At 52.6% G+C, this 20,564-nt stretch overlaps 1 protein-coding gene across 4 annotated transcripts in view; it reads left to right on the plus strand.

Annotated features, from left to right (window-relative positions):
• The first annotated feature begins 211 nt into the window (after positions 1-211).
• The window catches only part of ZNF512B (zinc finger protein 512B), an 88,425-nt gene continuing 68,072 nt past the window's right edge, over positions 212-20,564 (plus strand). For 3 of the 4 annotated variants that reach the window (XR_016347054.1, XM_089769741.1, XM_089769743.1), the window contains exons 1-2: positions 214-400; positions 15,218-15,343. Coding sequence is in view for 3 of the 4 variants with exons in the window: in XM_089769741.1 (XP_089625867.1) it covers positions 15,220-15,343 (124 nt within the window). In the remaining variant the exon portion in view is untranslated. Of the gene's footprint in view, positions 401-15,217; positions 15,344-20,564 lie in introns of all 4 variants that reach the window. The other variant, XM_089769742.1, reaches the window with a different exon arrangement.

Here is a 20,564-nt window from a genome sequence, read left to right on the forward strand (position 1 = left end):
CTGGCTTCTTGCCCTGGCCCCATGGGCAAGAGGCGGGCCCCGAGCGCTGCCCACGCTCCCCACCTTCCCAAGCGGGCGGCTGCCGGGCGCACCTGCCTGCTGCGCCCTGGGCGCAAACCTCTCCAAGCCCCCGCAACCGTCCCCGTCCCCACCCAGGCGCCCAGGGAGGGGGGGGGAGCGAGCCCACTAGCTCCGAGCGGCGGCTTGTTGCAGTATTAAAATAATAACGCGAGAGTTGCAAGTTGCTTCCCTCTTCCCCGACCGTAAAACTGTCAAAGGTGGCCGGGAAGGGGGGGTGCCGCTGGCGGGGAGCGCGCATGAGCCCTCGCCGCCTCGCCCGCTCCAGCGCGCGTGTGTGTGTGTGCGCGGGGGCCCTGGAGAGCTCGCCACAAGCAGCGAGGTAAGGAGCCCCCCCCCTTGGCAACCCTCCTCCCCGCCCCCGCCCCTCCAGGCCCTTTGCCACCCTTGGCCCTGCTTTTACTCCGCCCGGTCGCCCCCTCCCCGGGCCCGGTCACCCCCTCCCGAGGGTTTCGCCGCTTCCTTTCGCGGCGCGCCTGGGATTCCTCCCCCCCTCTCTCTCCCTCTCTCCTCCTTCTCCATAAAAAAGTCGCCATTTTGCTTCACTGCCTTTTCCTCCTCCCCTGAAGGATTCCCCCCCCCCCCCGTGCACAAGAAATAAAAATAGTTTCGCGCCCCTCCCTTTTGCAAAAAAAAAAAAAATCCCACCCCCCTTCTTTTTATAGTGGAGAGTGGGCAATGAAACCAGCGGCGGACGAGGCGATCTGGGAGTGCAGGGGGGGGCTGGGAAGGCCAGGTGGGTCTTTTTTTGCAGCGTCGGCACTTCAGAAAGGGGGGGGGGTTGCAAGTTGCGTCTCCTTGCGGCCTCCCCCCCCCCCACCGGGGCTGCGGCTACGCTGCTCCCTTGCCCCACGCGCTGACAGGTGACATCCACGTGGGGCTGCCCCCGCTGCCCGCAGCTTGGCCTGGGGGAGGGGCTGCACGGGAGGTTTCTTGCGGCCAGGTGAGCTCCGGAGCGGGAGGTGCAGGCTGGTGAGCTCACACCTGGGCAGCCCGTTGGGCCCTGGGAGGTGCGGGGCCGGGCAGGGCAGGCCAAGGTCATGTGAGCCTTGTGGCTGCTCCAGGGGCAGCCCAGAGGGGTGCAGCCAGATGGGCCCTAGGAGCGGCTGGTCCGGTTAAGGGCAAAGCCTGCAGGCAGGTAATGACATGGCCGGACAGGCACATGACAGCTGGCTGGGCCCCCATAAGGAAGGAGCAGATCAGAGACAGTATATGCAGGTGGGCACTCCTGTGGGCCAGACCAGAGAGTTTATAATCAGGTGGGCTGAGCAAAGGAGAGGCCTTTCCATCAGCTGAGCACGTCTAGCAAGGCCATGGCAGGTGGCTGGACGTTTTCCTAGGCCAGGCTGGGTCCGAGATGCGACGGCTCCGTTGTCCCTTATACAGAGCCAGCCGAGGGACAATCTCTCCAGGTTGTCATTGGCATGGGCAGGCGAGGTCGGATCAGGGACCGTAGCGTGGCATGAGCACTCGCACGACTTTTATGGCAGGTGGGCAGTCAGTGGGGCAGCCCCGAGAGGGCTGAGAGTCCCCTGGCTCAGAGGAGGCTAATTCTGTTTCATGTCTGCTAGGCGTCAAGCTTTGCCATTTGCTTTGGAGATAGGGTACGAGCGAGGAGCTTCGCTGCTTGAAACAGAAACTTTCAGCCCTCTGGCACGTTCTAACCTCGTTTTAGCTCTGTCCTTCCCAGCGGCAATACTCAGGGATATAAACGTAGAAACTACCAGCCCTTAATGTTAGCGCCGCTTCTGTGTGGCTGTACTGTGCCTGCCCTGCTCAAGAAGGAAGGGCGTTAGTCCCCCAAGGGCCTGTAGAACGCATGGGGGTCTCTGTGTCCAACACAGACTGTAAGAAAGTTACCGGAGAGAGACCCGCAGAAACTGCAGTCGAACTACAGAACTGCTCAGTCCATTCGTCAGGGCGCTGCCCTCGTCTAAAGCCAAAGCAACAATAGTCCAGCCTGAGTGAAAGTGATGGGTTAGAAACTTGGGAGAAAAATCAACATCCCGACAGCACGTTGGTTTCTGCCCGCCGTTTTATTTCAGAGCCTCTCCTTGTGCCGTTAGCGTCTGCGTTCGCCAGGGCAGGGACCTGTGACCTTTGCTGCACTGTCTGCCCACCGAGCCACGCTGCGAACGAGTGCAGCAGTTTATAAATTATTAATGGAGAAAGCAAGCGGATATCGGCCTGCTGCGCATCAGGCGTAGCCCTTTGGCACAGGGTTAGGACTTTAAGAATGTGAGATCGGCCAGGCTGGGTCAGACCAAAGGTCCATCTAGGCCAGTGTCCTGTCTTCCGACAGCGGCCAATGCCAGGTGTCCCAGAGAGAATGAACAGAACAGGGACTCATCAAGGGATCCCTTTCCTATTAGGAATCTCAGATTTTGATTAATCAGCTAATCGAGTAATCGATGGAATTTCCACTAATTGGTTGGTTAGTTGATAAGGGGGGGGAGTCGCAGTGGGGAACCTCTGCCTTCCCTGTCCCCTCCCCGCCGCCGCACTGTAGAGATGGTGCTGGGAAGAGCTGGCTTTTAAGCCGGCTCCCCCCCAGCACCGGCTCCTGCCCCCTTCTCTCTGATATAGAAGCAGAAAAGGGAGGAGAATGCAAGTAGTCAACTCAACTACCGGATTAGTGGGTATTCAACTATTCTTTTATATTCCTATCCCCCATTCCCAGCCTCTGACAAACAAAGGCTAGGGACACCATTCCTACCCATCCTGGCTAATAAATATTGATGGACCTAACCTCCATGAATTTATCTTGGTTTTTTTTTGGGGGGGGGGAGTTGTTTTGGGGGTTTTTTTAACTCTGTTAAAAGTCCTTGTTTTCACAACATCCTCTGGCAAGGAGTTCCACAGGTTGACTATGCATTGCATGAAGAAAAATTGCCATTTGTTTTAAACCTGCTACCTATTACCTGAGAAGGTGCTGGTAGGAGAGGAGGATTTACTACTGGCCATTGGCATGAGGATCTACTGGGGCTTGTTAGATCAGAGCTGCGAGTGGGTGTCGAGCCAAGAAATGCCAGCTTAGGTAGTAAGGGCCAAATTCAGGTGGCAGTGGACACAACTGCATTAACTTGACCCAGCGTTTACATTAGCGGTGAGCAGAAATGGATGGGTTTGATGACAGCACTGTTTTCCTTCTTATGGCGAGTGTCACATTAACTCAAATAGCCAGAGGTTTTCTGGGAGCAACATGCCAGCTTCCTAACCGCTGTCTTAAAATGCCAATATCCGTAGATCCACACCGGTCCCCCAGAGCGCAGGGACCCCTCTGGCCCTCTACCCCAGATTAGATAACAAGACAGAAAAGATTGCCTGAAAAGTTCAATAACCGTGACAGAAGATTTACCTGTGTAAAACACGACGGACTTGGATAGGACTCGTGCCGGCTTCTACAGGGCTGAGTACAGCTTGCTTTAGAGTGTGATATGCTATCCAAGCCCCACTTCATGCTGTCAAGTGGGGCTAGGGAAGCACCATGCTAGCTGGACATTTTTGCATGAAAGCAAGTTTGAAAAATCTATGTAGCTGTTGTCTTGTGGGATTAGATTTTTCAGAGCCTTCCCTAAATCCCTCTCTTCCTTGCTTTCTCCTCACGTGCATCCTTGGTCTCCCCGCTCAACTGAGCTTTTTAAAGGTCTTTGCTCCCCTCTTGTTCCATCTCATCTGGCTGTTTGTCAGTGAGAAGTGATTTGTCTGGGCGAAAGTCTTTGCTTTCTCCAGGGTAGAATGTGCTGCTTTTAAAGCCCTGGCAACTCCAGGCTCAAGCTACTCAGGAGAGAGCTAGAAACTTGACCTCAGAAACTTGACCTCGGATTCCCTGGGTAGCAGTTCAGTGTGAGAGCTCTAAGTCACCAGGCTGCTTCATCTCTTCTATACTGCCCACAGTGGGGGAGGGATAGCTCAATGGTTTGAGCATTGGCCTATTAAACCCAAGGCTGTGTGTTCAATCCTTGTGGAGGCCATTTAGGGATTTGGGGCAAAAATTTGTCATGATGGTACTTTGTCCTGCTGCAAAGGCAAGGGGACTGGACTCAATGACCTTTCAAGGTCCCTTCCAGTTCTAGGAGATAGGCAATTTCCATTCATTTAATTTTAATCAAAGTCTTGATTCCAGTGTCATAAATATCACATCTCCTCTTGCTGCTGTTTCAGGTCTGTCGATCTCCCCTCCCCGCATTGTCAACTGCCACAGGGTTGCAAGGAAAAGTTAAAGAAAGGGTGGAAAAAGGTTAGAAGTAATTGCTCACCTGGTTCCGGCATGTGTCATAAAGAGCAAGAAGTCTGGTTAAAATATCATGGGTTGATTTCTGCTCTGTGGTTCTGGTCTGACTCCACTAAGTCCACCAAGTTGCACCAGATTTGAGCATTGTTTATAAGAATAAATGGTTTGTTGTTGTTTTAGGCTACATTAAAAGGAGGACATGTTTCAAAAAGCAAGTGGGTAGAACATAAAATACATTGGTGAGTTTCTAAGTTGTCCCCCACCAGCTTTTCTAAGGGAATTGTGTGCATTATATGGCGTGAGCAAAGCAGCTGGTTGGTGAGAAGGGTTAATTTTTTGTTTAAAACCTGTGGTTTAATTTTTGGAAGTGACATTTTTTGAGGCTACAAGGCTCAAACTTCTCCAGGCTCACCTGGTTTAACTGATTTTATCATTATTATTTTTATTATTAGGTATTGTTTAAAGCACCTAATTTTCAAAGGTGCTTAGCGCCTAGAATTCCTATTGGAGTCAATGGGAGTTCATAGGGGCTCTTCATCTTAACTGCCCCAAATGCCTGAAGGGTTAGGGTCTGTAGCTTCTCTGTCCTTCGAGGTAACAAAGTTCACACAGTAGGAGATCAGAGAAGAGGACCCAGGAGTCCTGACTCCCAGTCTAACCACTAGATCACACTGTCTCCCATGTAATGGTTTTGAAGGAAACGTCACCATCTGTCAGGTCAATAACAGACTCTTCATTACAAATTGTCAAAGGCTGTAGTGTACTGGATGGATGTGACAAGCAGTGTTCCCACTAAAGTGTGCAGCTGCACACACAAAATTCCTGCCCCACCCACCTCCTCTGGAGAGCTGTGCAGCAGCACTCGCGTGGCAGGCGGCTGCTGTGGTGGGCAGGGCCAGCTGAGACGGTGTGGTGAGGGAGCTGCTGGGGTGGGGGGTTAGGGGAGGCCTGTTCCAATGTCCGGGGCCGGAAATAGGACCTGCCACATGGGGGGGGGGAAGAGAGTCTGCTCCCCCAGAAATAGGGGGAGGGGGGAAGAGAGGATGGGGACGTGCCACATGGCTGCAGAGGGCAGGGTCTGCTCTGGCGGCTGGGAACCGGACATGCTGCATGGCAGGGGAGTGGGGGGGGGGGGCGGGTTCTGCTCCAACGTGTGAGAGAATAAATTGGGTGCCACAGTGGCACACATCCAGACCAGTGCACGTGACCTCAATATTGGTGCACAAGCCCAAACTCACTCTGCTCATGGTTGGAAAATCTTAGAGGGAATGCTGGTGACAAGTGCAAATAGTATGGTCTATTGCAGGGGTGGGCAAGGGGGCGTTCTGTGGGCTAGATCTGGCCCATGGATACAGCCTGCAGAGACCCTGCTCCCTGGCCAATTGGGGCCTGGGAGTGCCTGAAGCCTTCTCTGTTCTGCCCCTTCTGGGTGGGTGAGGCTTGAACCTACAACCCTAGGGTCCCAAAACCAATGCCCTGACCCCTAGGCCACTCAAGAACCTGCCTCACCTCCCTGCCTTCAGGGAAGCTGGTGCTGGCCATGGTGATGCTCCCTGGGTGGGCAGGGCTCGAACCCAGAACCCTGCCCCCAGGCCTTACTTGGCTGGGGGTGAGGAAACCTCATCCCACCCTGCCAGGAGCATGTGGTGCTTTGAAGTACTGCGTGCTACTTGCAGGGTGGGGAGGAGGGAGAGCGGAGGAGGCTTCGTGCGCTCCCCCAGCCAATCAGGGCCTGGGGGCAGGCGAGCTGTGTGACGCTTCCTTCACCCTGACCCGGCCCTGTGAGTAGCCTGCGACACTTCACATTGTCCTGGGGGTGGGGGAGCGTGCCAAGCCTCTTCCAGGGCATGGGCGCCTAGTGGGAGGGGGGGCAAAGGGGCTCTCCCACCCCCCAGACCAATCATGGTCTGGGGGTGGAGTAGCCCCTCCTCTTCCTGTTTAGACCACGCCCCTCCCGGGATGGCCCCAGGGCAAAAATTATTGCTCCCCCCTCGTCCATTGCATGTCTAATTAAAACACTAGACATGCTCAATAGCATGGTCTACCCGAGCTATCCTGGTCCAGTAAGGAATGTGCATTTTTATGGTATATTGCAAGGGTGGGGCATCTCAGGCTCGGGGGCCATGTGTGGCCTCCAGCTTGCCTGGATCCAGCCCCCAAGGCTCAGGCCTGCCTCCCCCTCCCCCGCATTGGGGAGCCTGTGCTGGTTCTCCAGCCCCCTCCCACACCGCTGCTCCACCAGGGTGCTGGAGCACACACCATCTACTAGCCTGGACCCCCCGAGGCTCTGGTGTGCGAGGGGAATGTGGGGAGGGTCTTTCTGCTTCTCAACTGGGCGCCACGTCAGTGCAAGTTTTTTGTGTGCAACCCCCTCGGCTGATTTTTCTGTGGGTCAGTGGCCCCCGTCCCGAAAAAGGTTCCCTGCTCTTGGCATACGGTGTTAGCATAGCTGTGTCAAGTTGTCTTCTGCTGGATCTTTGTTGGTATCTTTAGGAGTAATAGTACTGACTGTTTTGTATTGCTGTGGACCAGGACTCAGCTGTGCTCGGAGCTGTACAGATACAACAGAGGGCTTTGGGAGCGCGTGTATGACGGTGCAGACAAAAATCGAGACAATCACAAAGCTGTTGTAAATAGACAATATCCCAGGTTTGAGCTGAACCTGTGCTGGATTAGCTAAATACCAGAGGCTGTGTCTAGACTGCATCCCTTTTTTCGTAAAAGGGATGCAAATTAGACATATCACAATTGCAAATGAAGCGGGGATTTAAATCTCCCCGCTTCATTAGCATAAAAATGGCTGCCGCTTTTTCCGGCTCTGCGCTTTGCCGGAAAAAAGCGCCAGTCTAGACGCTGATCTTTCGGAAAATAAAGCCTTTTCCGAAAGATCCCTTATCCCTCTTAGGCTTTATTTTCCAAAAGATCTGTGTCTAGACTGGCGCTTTTTTCTGGCAAAGCTCCAAGCTGGAAAAAAGCAGCAGCCATTTTTATGCTAATGAAGCAGGGGAGATTTAAATCCCCGCTTCATTTGCAATTGCGATGTGTCTAATTTGCATCCCTTTTACGAAAAAGGGATGCAGTCTAGACACAGCCAGAGTGTTTTGAAATCTCTTCCTTTTTGTGGCCTGCAAATGGCTCCGCTGGCTGGAATTGTCCGGGGAAGACTCGCCGATATTAGCAGAAATGGAACTTTTAAATTATGAATGTGAGCAGTTGCTCTCGACAGGGGATCCCAGCTGTTGGGCTCGTCCTGCCAGGGAATGGAAACGATACCGTGTGACCGATGGGCCCCCTCAGAGCTAATTGACGCGGCCCGTGTGCAGACAATGGAACGCACGGCGCGCTGGAAGGTGCTGGGGCTACTTGGTGGGATCCATTATGCATGAAATGGCTGTGAATAATTCTCTCTTGTAACCCTCGCGTTTCAGACTCCCAAGGCAAGGGTGCTCTTTGACTAAGGTACTGGCAGCAGGGCCGACAGCCATCGCGGGTGTGGGGGACCCAGCTCCGTGCCCCGGAAGGGGCGGGGCCTCCACGGGAGGGGCGGGGCCGAGGGCAGTCAGTCCTCAGCGCTGCCTGGATCTCGGCATATCCCCTCCCACAGCTCTGGATCCCAGCACAATAGCCACCCCCCTCCCCGTCGGTTAGATTCCCATCTCTGCCACAGTCATTCCTAGTGCCTCATTTTCTCCTCTGCAAAACAAAGCGAACAGCGTTTCCTTTCTCCCACCGTTTGTCAGTCTCGTCTGTTGGGACTGTCTGATCTTTGGGGCAAGGACCGTCACATACCGTGTGCGCAGCGCCTAGCGCAATAAGGCCCTGATGTTGGCTGGGGCCTCCAGACACTGCTGGGCTACACAGAACAGTTAATGAAATACACCTCAAACTAGAGGGCTGTGTCTAGACTGGCAAGTTTTTCCGGAAAATCAGCAGCTTTTCCGGAAAAACTTGCCAGCTGTCTACACTGGCCGCTTGAATTTCCGGAAAAGCACTGACGATCTCATGTAAAATCATCAGTGCTTTTCCAGAAATACAATGCTGCTCCCGTTCGGGCAAAAGTCTTTTTCCGAAAGACTTTTGCGCAAAAGGGCCAGTGTAGACAGCACAGTACTGTTTTCTGCAAAAAAGCCCCGATGGCGAAAATGGCGATGGGGGCTTTTTTGCGGAAAAGCGCGTCTAGATTGGCCACGGACGCAGAAAAGCATCCTGCCAATCTAGACGCGCTTTTCCGAAAATGCTTTTAACGGAAAAGTTTTCCGTTAAAAGCATTTTCAGAAAATCATGCCAGTGTAGACGTAGCCGAGATGTAAGTGACTTGTCGACTCTCCGCTAAGCAAAAGCTCATCGGATAGTCAACGAGTCCCTCGACTAGTCGCTTCTTCCCCTCCACTTGCTGCCTCCATCAGAGGCAGCAAGAGGGGGGGAGCAGGAGTCAGAGCATTTAAAAAGCAGAAGCACAGGCGGGACTGAATGCAAGCTGGGAATCAGCTGTCCCAACTTGCGCCAGGTCCCCCTGCTGTGCACCCGCTTTTCAATGTATTAAGAGCTGGCAGGCTCTTAATACATTTGAAAGGCAGAGCTATGGCAGGGTTAGCTCCGGGGCCGGAGCCAGGCGCTAACCCTGCTGCGGCTCCCCCGCTTAAGGACTAGTCGATGGAAAATCCGATGACGAGTCAATTAGTTGATTCAACGAAATGTAACATCCCAACCTCAGACCGACAGAGAGGCTACCTGGGCTGGCCTGGTGACACCCGCTGTTCAGCTGCAAGTGCTGGAGAATGCAGAGAGTCGCGGCTGTAATTCCTCCGTTCATCTGGAGGCTGGTTACCCCAGTGTCTCTGCTCACGACCAGCTGCCATCCCTGATCGCTGCTCATGGGAGAGCCTCGGCGTGTTCTTACGTCGCCCTGCCCTGCCCTGGGAGCCGCAGGCGAGTCGTGTTGCAGCCTCTTCAAATTCGGTGGGTCCCTGCACGACCTCTCTGCGCATGGCCCTTACCTGGGCTCCCACAGCAAGGCCGTGGCTGGAGAGCTTGCGGGAGCAGGTGGCTTTGCAAACTGTTGCAAAACAAGGGATTGTGTCGGTGGTTGGGAGGTGACCCAGCTCCTCGGGGTTTAAATGGTTTGGGGTTTTCGTGGAGGACTGATGATGTGGTTCCTTCCCTCTGCTGTGGGACTGAATGGCTGGGAATACTGAGCTGCACTTTTAACATGTGCACGGGCATCGATTCCTCGGTCTCAAGGCCCAGGGGGACCATGACTGTCCCCAAGTCTGACCTCCTACCGGCCCCAGGCCGGCTTGTTCCCCCCAGGCCTCCAGGAGCGGCACCCGGGGTGAAAGAGCCAGCCCTGGCTGTTCAGCTCTGCGAAGGAAGGGAAGCAGGGTCTCGTTGGGAGGCTGCTGCTGAAGATGTGGGACTTGGCCTGAACTCACGGCCACGTCCTGCTCAGAGAGGAATCCTGTAGAGCCGGGGTTCTCAATCTGGGGTGGCTCGAGCACCTCTTGCAACGGGGAACCCATGCTGGTGTTCCAGCCTCGCGTCCTCTCCCCCCCCCCCCCATCTCGCGAGGTTAGTGCGCCAGCACCGGCATCCCGTGTGGGAGGGGATAGTCCCGAGCCTCCCCGCTGGATACGGCTCACGGGGAAGAAGAGGAGCCAGAAGCAGCTCCGTGCACAGCGGCTCCCCCTCCCCTGGCTGGGGAAAGAGCAGCATGCAGGCGTGCTGCCCGGACGCTTTCCCCACTGCTCCCGTTGGCTGGGATCTGGCCAGTGGCCTGGGACACAGGGCTGGGAGCAGCGCGGGGCGTGGAGGCAGGTAAGAGCCCTCCCCTTACCTTCATGCCCAGACCCTACACCCCCAGCCTGCTCCTGCACCCCACCTCCCACCCAGATCCCGCACCCCCTTCCCTATCACACTTGCTGGCAGCCCTGTCCCACACGCTGAACCCCTCATTTTTGTTCCCACCCCAGAGCCGAGGAGGAGTCCGGAAAACCCACAAACCCCAGAAGACTTCATCTGGGCTGTGGGAAGCCCTGACCCTCTGTCTCCCCGTTTCTCTCCTCCACGATGGGGCTGGAGCGCGCCAGAGGAGTGAGCTGTCTCAGTTGGGGGCCACATCAGTGAGGGTTGGGGTTTTTTTTGGGTGGGGTTTATTTTGCTTCTCACTTGTATGGTCCCCAACTGATTGTTCCGCGGGTCATTGGCCCCCGACCCAAAGGAAGTTCCTCACCCCGGCCGTAAATGAAGACCATGTGGAAACCTTTTGTGTTGGCCAGGCATTAAGACAGTACTTTATTTAAAATGGAGTTGTGATAAACTAACATGAGAGAGTTTAAATGACTTAACCCGTTGAATAATTTCGATTACTATTTCCTTTCTCGCTGGTTGCACGAAACCGTTCTCCCTAGCGGCAGCTCGGGCGTAATTTATACAATGAACGATGCGTTCCCCTAGCAGCGGGTGGCCCGCGGAAAGGTTTGCGTCGAGCCGGGCGGGCCACGGGTAAAAGGTTTGAGAACCCCTGCCTTAGAGGACGGGAAACAGCATCCTGGCTACGTGGGCTCTCTGAGGGAACAACGGAGCCCATCCGCCTACCTGGCAGCCTCCCGCCTGCAGCTCTGTGGAAACTTCTGGTGTGTGGAGCCCCAAGGCTGCATTGGGAGGGGAGAGGTGGACTCAGGTTGGGGGCTTCTGTTCTCAGAGCCAGGGGGTTTCCCCCACATTGGGTAGCGCTGAGCCTTTGGAGCGTGGAACATCTCCCTGCCACCGGAAGGGGGCCTCAGAAAGAGACCAGCATTGCGTGTGTCCAGCATTTACAGCAGTTTAATGTAGCAGTCACGCGGCCTTGGAGAATATGAATAACCGCACAGAGCACATCTGAATTCTGAGGGGCTGGTAGTTAAAGAGCTCGAGGCAAAAGTGTGGCCTAGTGGGTAGAACACTGGCCCGAGACTCGGGCATGCGGTGTGTTCTAGTTCTGGCTTTGTAACCGGCAAATTACCTCGGCCCTCCATGCCTCAGTTTCCCCCCTCTGTAAAACGGGGCTGATGACGCCTCGTATGTAAAGAGCTTTGAGATCTATTGAGGATTAGAGCTTGGTGGTATTTACAAAGCCGCAATGTGCATATCAGGTCTGATTCGGGTATCACTCCAGTGGACTTCTGCTGTAGACGTGTGTGACTGCAGAATTGGGCCCAGTGCGGGCCAAGGGACAGCTTTCCCATGTGCACCCAAGAGCAAAGCAAACCCAGAAGCATAAGTGACTAGTCAGGGAATATAAATGAGCAACCCGCCGAAAAACAACACAAACCAGGAAATGTTCGGTGCGTGATATCCAGCCATGAGAACAAAATGTTTTCCCGCTAGCTGATTGCACAGAATCACAGTGTCCATTCATGTCCTTCTGTGCTTTGCCTCTGTGTCTGTTAATTGTTTGCGTAGCTGGGAGCAACAGGGCGGGGTGTATGTGTGTCAGGCAGGAAGCTGTTGAGATGCAGCCGTTAATTGATATGCTCTTCAAGGATCTGTGCCCATGTGATGATCCCCATTAGAAGCACAGTCATTTTGGGAAGAAGTTCCCAGACCTTGCTCAGACCTGAGGATGGGCTGTTTTTTTTGGGGAGGGGGGTTCTCTCTCATACACGTTAGCTAATGAATTCTCCCTTTGCCCCCGGTTGATGTGTAAATATTGGTATCATTGCCCTGGGGCTGGAGAAAGCGAGAGGTTAAATGACTTTCCTGTGGCCACATTGCAGGGGTGAATCAGCCCCAGAGCCAGGCACATTGGTCTCTGTCCACTGGACTATTTTTCCCCTACATACAAACGTTCCAGCCAAGAAAAGTAAATAACTGGGACCCTTAAGAACCCTTCCTGCTAGTGTTTGGGGGGATTCTCCCTATTGAAATGGAGCAGGAGTAGACTGGGACACAGGCATCCCTCACAAACCACACGGGCTGCCTCTGTAGTCCCACAAGACTGGCCCCCGGATGGGGAATAGAACCGGGGTCGGAGGACAGTAGGGGGAGATGCTGCTCAGATCAGATCTCAAGGTGTTTTAAACTCTGAGGCTTCCGGACTCTGCACACATTACCTTTGCCAGACTCCTCGTACTCATGAGTTCTCCTGCTATTCTGCCTGATTGCAGAAGGGAAGCTGAAACGAAGGATGTTAAATTTAGATTCATTGGCTAATCGAATAGTCGATGCAATTTGCATCAACTATTCGATTAGTCGATAAGGATGCCTCCGCCTTTGAAGTGGAGCAAAAGCCCCAGGGCTGTTGTTACAGTTCAAAGGTGAAAGCGCTGAGGGGAGTCCGGGGCCAGCAGGGGATTCAAGCTGTCCCCCGCTGTCCCCGTGCTCCCCGCGGCATTTCAAAGGGCAGCGCTGCATGGAGCCTGGGGGAGTCCCCAGCTGACCCCAGGCTCCACGTGGTGCTGTCGCTTTGAAACACCCCCTCCTCTTGTGCCCCCTCCTGCCTCTTTCTGATAGAGGCAGCAAGGGGGGGAAAGCGACAACTCAACTAGTCGTTCACATCCCTACTAACAACGCTGCATCATTTGCAAGGTACAGTAAAGTGACTGGCTCCCCCTTTGCCTCCCTGGAGTCAGAGTTCTCACCTTTTTCAAATGCCCAGTGCAGGACAATTCATTACTCCCCTCAGCTGGCTGACCAACTGCTCCTCTCCCCCCTCCCCTGGCTGCACAATTGCCAGGCTACGCACTGTCACTTCAATGTTTAGAGCGCCTCAAAGGACAGGACTAGGGAGACTCAAAGAGCATCATCTAGATAGGTGACTTGGGAAACAGAAAGGAAGAGAGACGGAGACAACCGTGCACACATTGACGTGGTCTATTGACTCCACAAGGCATTGTGTCTGGATGCCTGTTCCTCACCGGGTGTGAGTTACAGCCTTTGTTCCCAGCCGCGGTACGTGTATCCCTGGAGGTAGGCAGAGGTCTTTCCCGGGGTACATCAGCTTATCTAGATATTGACCTAGTTTTACAACTGGCAACATAAAAAGTGCAAGCAAAGTCAGTGTAAACCACAGTTTCATACAAACACTGGCTCGTGTGTACGGCTCTCTAGATGAAGATCATCTTTTCTGAAGAGGTGGGTTTGTACCCACAAAAGCTCATGATGGATACAGATCTATATTTGTTCGTCTCTAAGGTGCCACAGGGCTACTCGTTGCTTTTAAAAGTTGTCTGCAATGTAACGAGTACAATGTAAGTACAACATTAATATTCCGACTGAGAGATGTTATAATTGTACGGTAAAAGCAAGAGAGCAGCTTTTCAGTTCTAGTGGGCTGGGATACGTTTGGATTTTTGTGTCTGATTTTATAAGCAAGTTGTTTGGAAGTGAGGGGGAACTTGGGAGTATGTGAGACAAATCAGACTCCTGAAAGGGGTCCCGGAGTCTGGGACGGCTGAGAGTCGCTGAGTAACCATGTCTTAGCCTGTCCGTGCGTTACGGAACTGCTGTTTAAACCCTGCCCAGCCCCTTGGGTTGTACTGAGGACTCATCCTGCCACCTTTATTCACTGGACTAAAAAAGGCAGGTTCGAGCCTACATGTGCCCAGTGAGATTAATCCGGCGTTCTCCCTTAGACCTCAGTCTGAAATCGACTTGTGCACTTGTGCCAGTGCAAACAGGTGAGCCCAATTTGCCCCTCGTTCAGCCCCATTGATCTTCTCTGAATGACCTCAGGGATGGACTGGGCACATTCTGTTTAATCATCCTTTACACCAGAGGCAGGGCTAATGGGAAAGAGCTAAGCTTCAATTGACTCCCGTCTACTTGGTCTCCACCTTGCATCTAATTATAGAGATGCTGTTCACTTCTCTACCCAGCCTTTACATACCCCTGCCCCCTGCTGCCCTGAATTGACTAGTTACTCAGCACTGGTAGATTCGTTACATACTTTAAGAGCTTCCAGGCTTCAAAAGCAATGCAGATTTCTGCAGCTAGCAACCTCCCAAGGACCCCGTCGGTTCTGCCGCTGCGTGGGTGGCCTAGAGGACAGGCGTCTATCCCGTGGATTCGCACCACGTGTTTTAGCCTAACCTCCCTTCTTCTGTTCCTTGGACTGTGACGTTTTTCAGGTGTCTGAAAATACTCGAAACCCACTCGGGCTGGAATTGTAACCACCAGCAATTCCAAGCACTAATCCTGCCATCATGGAGGCAGATGGAGTTTTGCTGTGGGCTTCCATGGGAAGTGAGATCAGCTTCTCGTGACTGTTTTGGTGGCTCGTTAGTGACAGAGAAACTAAACTGAATGATTAGTCCGGGGATGCAGATAACATTCACAATTCTCAGTTTGCCACGAAGAGCGAAAATTGGAAATTTATCATGGGATCTGTTCATTAAAACTCACTTCTTTTGCTGTCTTCCAATGAAAGCAGAGAAATAAACGAAGAGGAAAAGCTGTTTCTTCGTTATTTCTGTGTGTGAATCTGGCCCATCATTTCTAATAAAGGCTTTTCTCTTGAATGTGTAGCGAAAACAGGCTTATAATGAAAACCACTTCTCACCCACGTCTGTAATATCCTTCAACCATAAAACCAATAAAAATGCATCCTGCCAGGGTTCTCTGGAAGTTGTGCGCTGGTGCAGCCACTCAGGTGAAATTAAAACGTGCCCAGCTGATTATTAGAGCACTCACAGCTAGGTTTTGTGTTTCTGTTGGTGGTGCACATCCGCACATGCCTCAGTGCACATAAAATTATTCTGCATGTGGATGGAAAAGATAAGAAGGACCCTGTTTCTTTTGTGTTTATGGGAACATTTAGTCCTGTTTAATATTTTTTCCTCCCTGGTTGCCGTTCTTGCTTGCAGCATGTGCTTTCTCTGTGGTGGAGGCTTTTGTGCGGTTTTAACATGTGTCCTCTGCTTGTTCTAGAGATGGCAGATTCGTATTCCTTCAGAGGTGGAAGAAAGGGTGCAGGATCCAGCAAAAGCCGTGTAAGCAAAGAACGCAGCAGGACAGAGATGAGGGTAAATCTGACGCCTGAGTCCCCAAAGCTGGGTAAGGAATTGGGGTTTTCTTTTCTCAAAACCACAGAGGTGGAGGAGATGGGGCAGGCGGTAGGGTTTTGGAACTGCCGCCTTCCAAACCAAGAGCATGAAGATATAACTCTCAGCCTGCCAAAGCCCGTGTGTGAGGGCAAGACCCAGACTGGCATTAGGGATGTTAGATTTCGTGTAATTGAATCATCATGTAACTGCTCCAAATCTTATCGGTTACACCCAGAGTGGAGCACCTAAGGCCCGGGGGGCCAGATTTGGTCCCTAGTTTGCCTGGATCCAGCCCCTGAAGATCAGGGCTCCAGTCCCGTTCCCCCCCCCCCCCCATGGGGCTGGAGCACACAAAATCTACTAGCCTGGCCCCTGTAGGCTCTGGTGTGCAAGGGGAATATGGGGAGTGTTTTTCTGCTTCTCGGTCGGGGGCCATGTCATAGAGGGGCTTGGGGTTTTGGTTGTGCTTCTCACTTGGGTGTGGCCCTTGACTGATTTTTCTGTGGGTTTCCAGACCCTGATCTAAAAATGGTTCCCCTCCCCTGGGTTTCACGATTGTTGGATAGTCCCCGGGGGCGGGGCCGGTAGCTAGTGCGCTCCCAGCCCCACTCCCGGGGAGCCCCCTGCGCTACTGCCTCTGTATCAGAGGTTGCACGATGAAAATCTGGCTTCCCGCGCAGACCAGCTCCCACCTGCCGCCCCACACTGCTGCCTCTGACGCAGAGAAGCATTTTCTGCAGACAAGCCCTTCCAGAGCGTGTCTGTGCCCCTAGACTGGACTGGAACGTGGACGGAAGCCCGTGGCGTGGCATGAAACGGGAGCAGAACTCCGGACTGCTGCCTGTCTAGACTGTCGCGCCTGGCGTCTCATTTGTCACACGCGCACACCCCAGGACGGTGGCTCAGTGACTGCCTGAAGCCAGTAGGATTCGGGTGCTAAAGGTGGCCATTCTGGTCAACACTCATTTGTCTATCCAGGGCTCTGGTTGAGTTACAGTGAACCCTCGTTTATCGCGGTAGATAGGTTCCAAACCCGACCGCGATAGCTGAAAATCCGCAAAGTAGGGACACCATATTTACGTATTTATTTAACATGTATATTCAGACTTTTAAAACCCTCCCTTTACGTAGTACTGTTAACAAACCAGTTAGCAGATATTACTACAATAATTAGCAGATATTACTAATTATTAATGGAATTAACGAAATATTTGGGGTCTTCATATATCGCGGCTATTTTCGAAATTTCCGGAAAATCCGCGATATATTTCTTTTATAATATATACATACGTAATGAAAAAAGTCCGCAAAGTCGTGAATCCGCGATGGTCGAACCGCGAAGTAGCGAGGGCTCACTGTACTTTGCGTGGAACCAATGCCGTGGCTGTGCAAGAGCCCGTCGGGAAGCTTCGCCTCCCCATGGAGAGACCTTTTGTGGCCGCCATGTGACTTACATGGTCTTCACCATCCCTCAAGGCTCCCGCCTCCTCACAGTGCAGTTCATTCAGACGCCCAGTACCGCGCCCCGGAGCAATCTCGTTTTTTGGGAACTCTTGGCCCGGATGGCGTGGTCATTCTGTTTGTGATTATTGATTCATGTGTAACGGGATTCGTCACATGGGCAATGGGCTTAAACTGCAGCAAGGGAGGTTTAGGTTGGACATTAAGAAAAACTTCCTTATTGTCCAGGTGGTTAAACACTGGAATAAATTGCCCGGGGAGGTTGTGGAATCTCCGTCACTGGAGATATTGAAGAGCAGGTTAGATAGATGTCTATCAGGGATGGTCTTGCTGGTGCTTGGTCCTGCAGTGAGGGCAGGGGACTGGACTTGATGACCTCTCGAGGTCCCTTCCAGTTCTAGTGTTCTGTGATTCTATGGATAGTTTGTGCCAACCCACAATGTCCACAGAAGAGCCCAAAATGTTCCTCCCCCAGCTGGCAGAATGGGGTGGAGCCTTCGCTGACATGGTATTCGAGTGGTCGGCCAACTGGGTGATCTACTGGTCTGACGCTTCCTGGTGCTCTACGCTCCATTTTAAGATGGCAGACCCCCGAAGACGGCTCTTGTGCTCTTGGAAGTCGGCGTTGGCTAATCTGACTTTGGCCCGCGGGCCTTGGTGGCTAGGCACAGAATAGAGACTCGGCTTATGCTGATGGATGGCGGATGCCACATGAATCATGTGGCAATGACAAAAACCCACTTAGGGGACATTCCCTCTGAAGCATTTGGCATTGGTCACTGTCGGCAGACAGGATACTGGGCTGGATGGACCTTTGGTCTGACCCGGTCTGGCTGTTCTTATGTGGGAGAACTGGCTGTTTACAGGAAGCTGTGAATGATTTGGAGACACTTTAAAGCAGGGATGCGGAACCTCAGGCTTGGGGGCCGAATGTGGCCCCCTACTTGCCTGGATGTGTCCCCCAAGGCTCAGGGCTCCCCCCAGGATAGGGGAGCCCATGCTGCTGCCCCAGCGAGGGCACACAAATCTACTAGGCTAGGGAAGGCCTCGCTAGGCTCTGGTATGCGAGGGGAGTGGGGGAGTGTCTTTCTCAGTTGGGGGCTACGTCAGTGAGGTGTTTTGTGGGTATTTTTATTTTTGCTTCTCATTTGTGTGTGGCCCCTGACTGATTTTTCTGTGGGTCAGTGGCCCCCGAGTCAAAAAAGGTTCCTCACTCTGCTGTGAAGGACTCTATGGGTACGTCTAAACTACATGCCTCTGTCGGCAGAGGTATATAGATTTGTTTGTTCAGCAAAGGCAAATGAAGCCGCGATTTAAATGATCGCGGCTTCATTTACATTTACATGGCTGCCGCGCTGAGCCGACAAACAGCTGATCAGCTGTTTGTCGGCTCGCGCGCTAGTCTGGACGTTCCCCCTGTCGACATCAAAGCCCTTTGTCGGCAGCCCCGGTAAACCTCATTCCACGAGGAATAACGGGGCTGCCGACAAAGGGCTTTGATGTCGACAGGGGGAATGTCCAGACTAGCGCGCGAGCCGACAAACAGCTGATCAGCTGTTTGTCGGCTCAGCGCGGCAGCCATGTAAATGTAAATGAAGCCGCGATCATTTAAATCGCGGCTTCATTTGCCTTTGCTGAACAAACAAATCTACATGCCTCTGCCGACAGAGGCATGTAGTCTAGACACAGCCTATGATAGGTGATGTGCACATTATGAAACATCTCAAGAGAGACCCCTGAAATCAATGGACACCTGGTAAAATCTTGCCCTAAGGCTGTGTCTACATTGGCACCCTTTTCCGGAAAAGGGATGCTAATGAGACAAGTCGGAATTGCAAATGCCGTGGGGGATTTAAATATCCCCCGCGGCATTTGCATGAACATGGCTGCCGCTTTTTTCCGGCTCGGAGCTTTGCCGGAGAAAAGCGCCAGTCTAGACGGGATCTTTTGGAAAATAAAGCCTTTTCCAGAAGATCCCTTATTCCTCTTAAAGTCAGGAATATCCCCCGCGGCATTTGCAATTCCGACTTGTCTCATTAGCATTCCTTTTCCGGAAAAGGGTGCCAATGTAGACACAGCCTGTGTGTTGTTTTTTCTATGTAGGCAATTGCCGTTATTCAGTTGCTGGTAGGACAGACAGCGGCTCTCCTGACCATGCACATGCCAGGGCGTGCTCACGAGACACTCTTGGGTTAAACAGCGGTCCAGACCCTGAAAAAGTGTTTAAGAACTTTTCTTAAACTGAGATTAAAGGCCCCCTTGGGGTAAAGAATGAGACATTCCATTTCACAGGTCAGCACCCCTCCCACCCCAAAATTAGGCATCAGAGACACGCTGATGAGCGGCCCAATTGTCTGAGTGTTCACAAGGGCTTGTAGCGCCAGCGAGGTAGAAAATAATTAATTATGGGCATGTAATTGCTCTCCCAGTGGTGTTACTCAGAGCTAAGTAGAATGAACTAAATCTATCGAAGGGCTTTTCTGGTTTTTGCTGTATCAGCTCTTGTCAATGTCTTTACAATTAAAAAAAACCAACTCTCCATTTTTAATCCTTCCACTTTCTGGTTTAAATGAATGTGATGAAGCAAAAACTTTTAATTATTCCCCCTGGTGGGAGCGTTCGGTGGGGTGTTAGCGGCTGGCCAAGTTAACGTCACAGATGTGAAATTGAGCTGCATGCAGGACGAAGGGGCCTCTTCAGTACTACAGGTTGAACCTCTGTAGTGTGGCACTCTCTGGTCTGGCAACATCCCTGGTCCGGCATGATTTTTGTTAGCCGATGTCCACTTACCATGGGTGTGGCCAAGTTTGCTGCAGTTCCATAAAGTTTGTTTACAGCCGCCAGTCCTGGCTCTGTTCTGTGCTGTTATTTAGCTCCAGTTGACCCCATATGTCTTCTAAGAGCCCAGCAAGCAATGGAAGTGTGGGTAATTCTGCTAGATAATTTTGATCTCTGTGGTCCGGCAAAGTCTCTGAGGGTTCCGGACTAGAGAGATTCAGCCTGTAGCTTTGCTAGCCTTCGCTGTCTTGCAGTAGTATCAAAGCCCCAGACCTGTATGATCTGAGATCCATTTCAAGGACAGCGTGGCTTTCGTGCTGTGTCTTTGATCTTGACAGCAAGGGGCTTTGGATCCCTAGTGAATTTGCACAGACTCCCATGGATCTTAAAGGTACAGCACCTGACCCCATCTCTCAAGCTCCTGTAGAAAAAGATGGACACTTTTGCATTTCTCTCTGCAGCTGCGGGATAGGAGGAGCAAAACACTTGCCATATCACGCAGGCTTGTAGCAGCCTCCTTTGTGCATGACTATAATCACTCTGAGCTTAACACCAGGAGCGCTGGGCTGTGCATCACATTGCCAGCGCAGTACGTAATCCTGCCACACTACCCACAGCTGCCTTCCCTGCAGCTGGGCCATAGGGCTGGCAGGTGGCGCAGACGGGCAACTGTGAGCCCCGATGTTGGGGGGAATCAGCGATATCGTTTCTGTTTCTCTGGACCGGGCTTCCAAACGCCCCCCCTTTCTTCATCCTGGATAAAAAAGCTGTTTGCATCTCTGCCAGCACTGCAAATGGATGAACCCAGATTTACATTTCAAAACAGGAGTTTTAAAGTCTTTAAAAAAAAATGTACGGGGTAGCCTTGAAATGAGCCCGGAGCAGGCTCCGTTATTGTGGACACGCTACCTCGACTTAGAGCCCCAGGAAGCACTGGGGAGTAATTATTTTGAGTTACTCTGGGGAGTAGTTATTTCAAATAGCGGCACCGG

Source organism: Pelodiscus sinensis, chromosome 17, assembly GCF_052426305.1.
Source record: "Pelodiscus sinensis isolate ZL-2025 chromosome 17, ASM5242630v1, whole genome shotgun sequence".
NCBI lineage: Eukaryota > Metazoa > Chordata > Testudines > Trionychidae > Pelodiscus > Pelodiscus sinensis.